General features: G+C 39.0%; 1 protein-coding gene across 1 annotated transcript in view; it reads left to right on the top strand.

The window, feature by feature from the left end:
• The window catches only part of RGS22 (regulator of G-protein signaling 22), a 104,452-nt gene that overhangs the window by 100,669 nt on the left and 2,126 nt on the right, over window positions 1–1,657 (top strand). The window contains exon 23 of the mRNA XM_014550218.1: window positions 453–551. Within this exon, the coding sequence (XP_014405704.1) occupies window positions 453–551 (99 nt within the window). The remainder of the gene's footprint in view (window positions 1–452; window positions 552–1,657) is intronic.

Raw genomic sequence — 1,657 nt, 5'->3', positions numbered from 1 at the left:
CAATCAGGATCGGGCCTAACCCGGCAGTTGGACATCCCTCTTGCAATCTGAGACGGCTGGCTCCTAAGCACTCACCTGCCTGCCTGATCGCCCCTAACTGCCTCTGCCCTTACCCGATGGGGAGCAGCCTTTGCCTCGGCCCTGCTGCCACAGCTTCATCCAGAAGGTGGTCCAGAAGGACGTCCAGAATGATGTCCAGAAGATTGTTCGGCTGTCTGGTCTAATTAGCATATTACGCTTTTATTATAGATGAAAGCAATATTATTTTTTAATATTTTTATATTAATATGAAAGAAAAATAAAGATTATGTCACATTAGTGATATTGACTTGATGAAACCTCAGGTGTGGTGCTCACCACACAATGTTTTTTCACCTGCTATTATGACTCCTTAACTGTAAGTTTATGTTAATTAATTACCCCTTTGGGGGAATAACTTAATATAATTACAGGAAGGATTCAAACAACCTGAACATGTTCCAGTAACTACTGTGAAACCATCTGATTTGTTCAGTGACCAATCTCTAATCCTGCAAGCGTATGGCCGACAGGTAAGCAAGAGAGACGCCATGGGCATCACTTCTGCAGAGCACTGGGTGGTGGGAAGCAGTAGTTTTGTCACTTTACAGTAGTAGAGGTGTGTTTGCTTGAAAATGAGGCTAAAATTGTAATCCTAGAAGAGATGGGAAGGAAATTTCCTTGAGCCTTCAGAGGACATTAAAATGCCAGCTGATCTTGAATAATATAATCAAGAAAAATAACTTCTTGATACATGTGAAGATTTAAGAGGCAGAAATTGAAGTGACTATCTTATCAGAAAAGAAAGAATAGGGCAGATACAGAAAAAAGTAGAATATATATAGGTTACTATATTTTTGGGTTAAGAGAGGAAAGATGAATGGCAAATGCTTTGTCTCAATTTTTAAATTATTTAAAGTGATTGTAAAATTGGCCAGTACATGACCATCAACTAATATATATATTTTCATGTATAACTTGTCCATTAACATCACTTCCCTGAAATTTTAGAAGTTTAATTTATGTCCGTTTTGAATGACTTCCATTGAAAGTGATTGCATCTTAAATACTATTAGCTTGGGAATCAATCTTTTTGGTATTCAGCAATGCCAAGTAGGTTCAGCTACCCAGCTAACATTACTGATAGGCTGGGAAGCTTTTATTGAAAGAAGAGAAATGTCCAGTTTTTTGGAACCATCTAAAAGTGCATGATACCTAACAATGACATTTGGAAGTATATTTATTAGCAAATGACTAGTGTTAAATTTCAGAAACACAGAGTAAAAATAAAGGGGGAAATGTGGAATTAGAGATACCAGGCTTCTAATTTTTACTCTGACACTTGCAAGTCAGTATCACGTTGAAGCCTGGAAGAAATGACTTAATCTCCTTTGAAGCTATTTTCTTAGCTGTTCAAAAGAAAAAGATGATGGTGATGATGATGATGATGATATTGTCATATATCTAAGATTAAGAAATTAAATGCTTTTGGAAACCAAAGGCATTTTTATAAATATAAACTAGAGGCCTGGTGCACAAATTCATGCATGGGTGGGGTCCAGCCAGCTCACCCAGAGGGGCCGATCTCATGGGCGGGGCCGGCTGGGGGGAGGGGCCATGGCTGGCCAGGGGAAGGGGC

This window comes from Myotis brandtii, unplaced genomic scaffold, assembly GCF_000412655.1.
Source record: "Myotis brandtii unplaced genomic scaffold, ASM41265v1 scaffold59, whole genome shotgun sequence".
Classification (NCBI taxonomy): domain Eukaryota; kingdom Metazoa; phylum Chordata; class Mammalia; order Chiroptera; family Vespertilionidae; genus Myotis; species Myotis brandtii.
The sequence above is the reverse complement of the archived record's forward strand: the minus strand, read 5'-3'. Positions and strand labels throughout refer to the sequence as shown.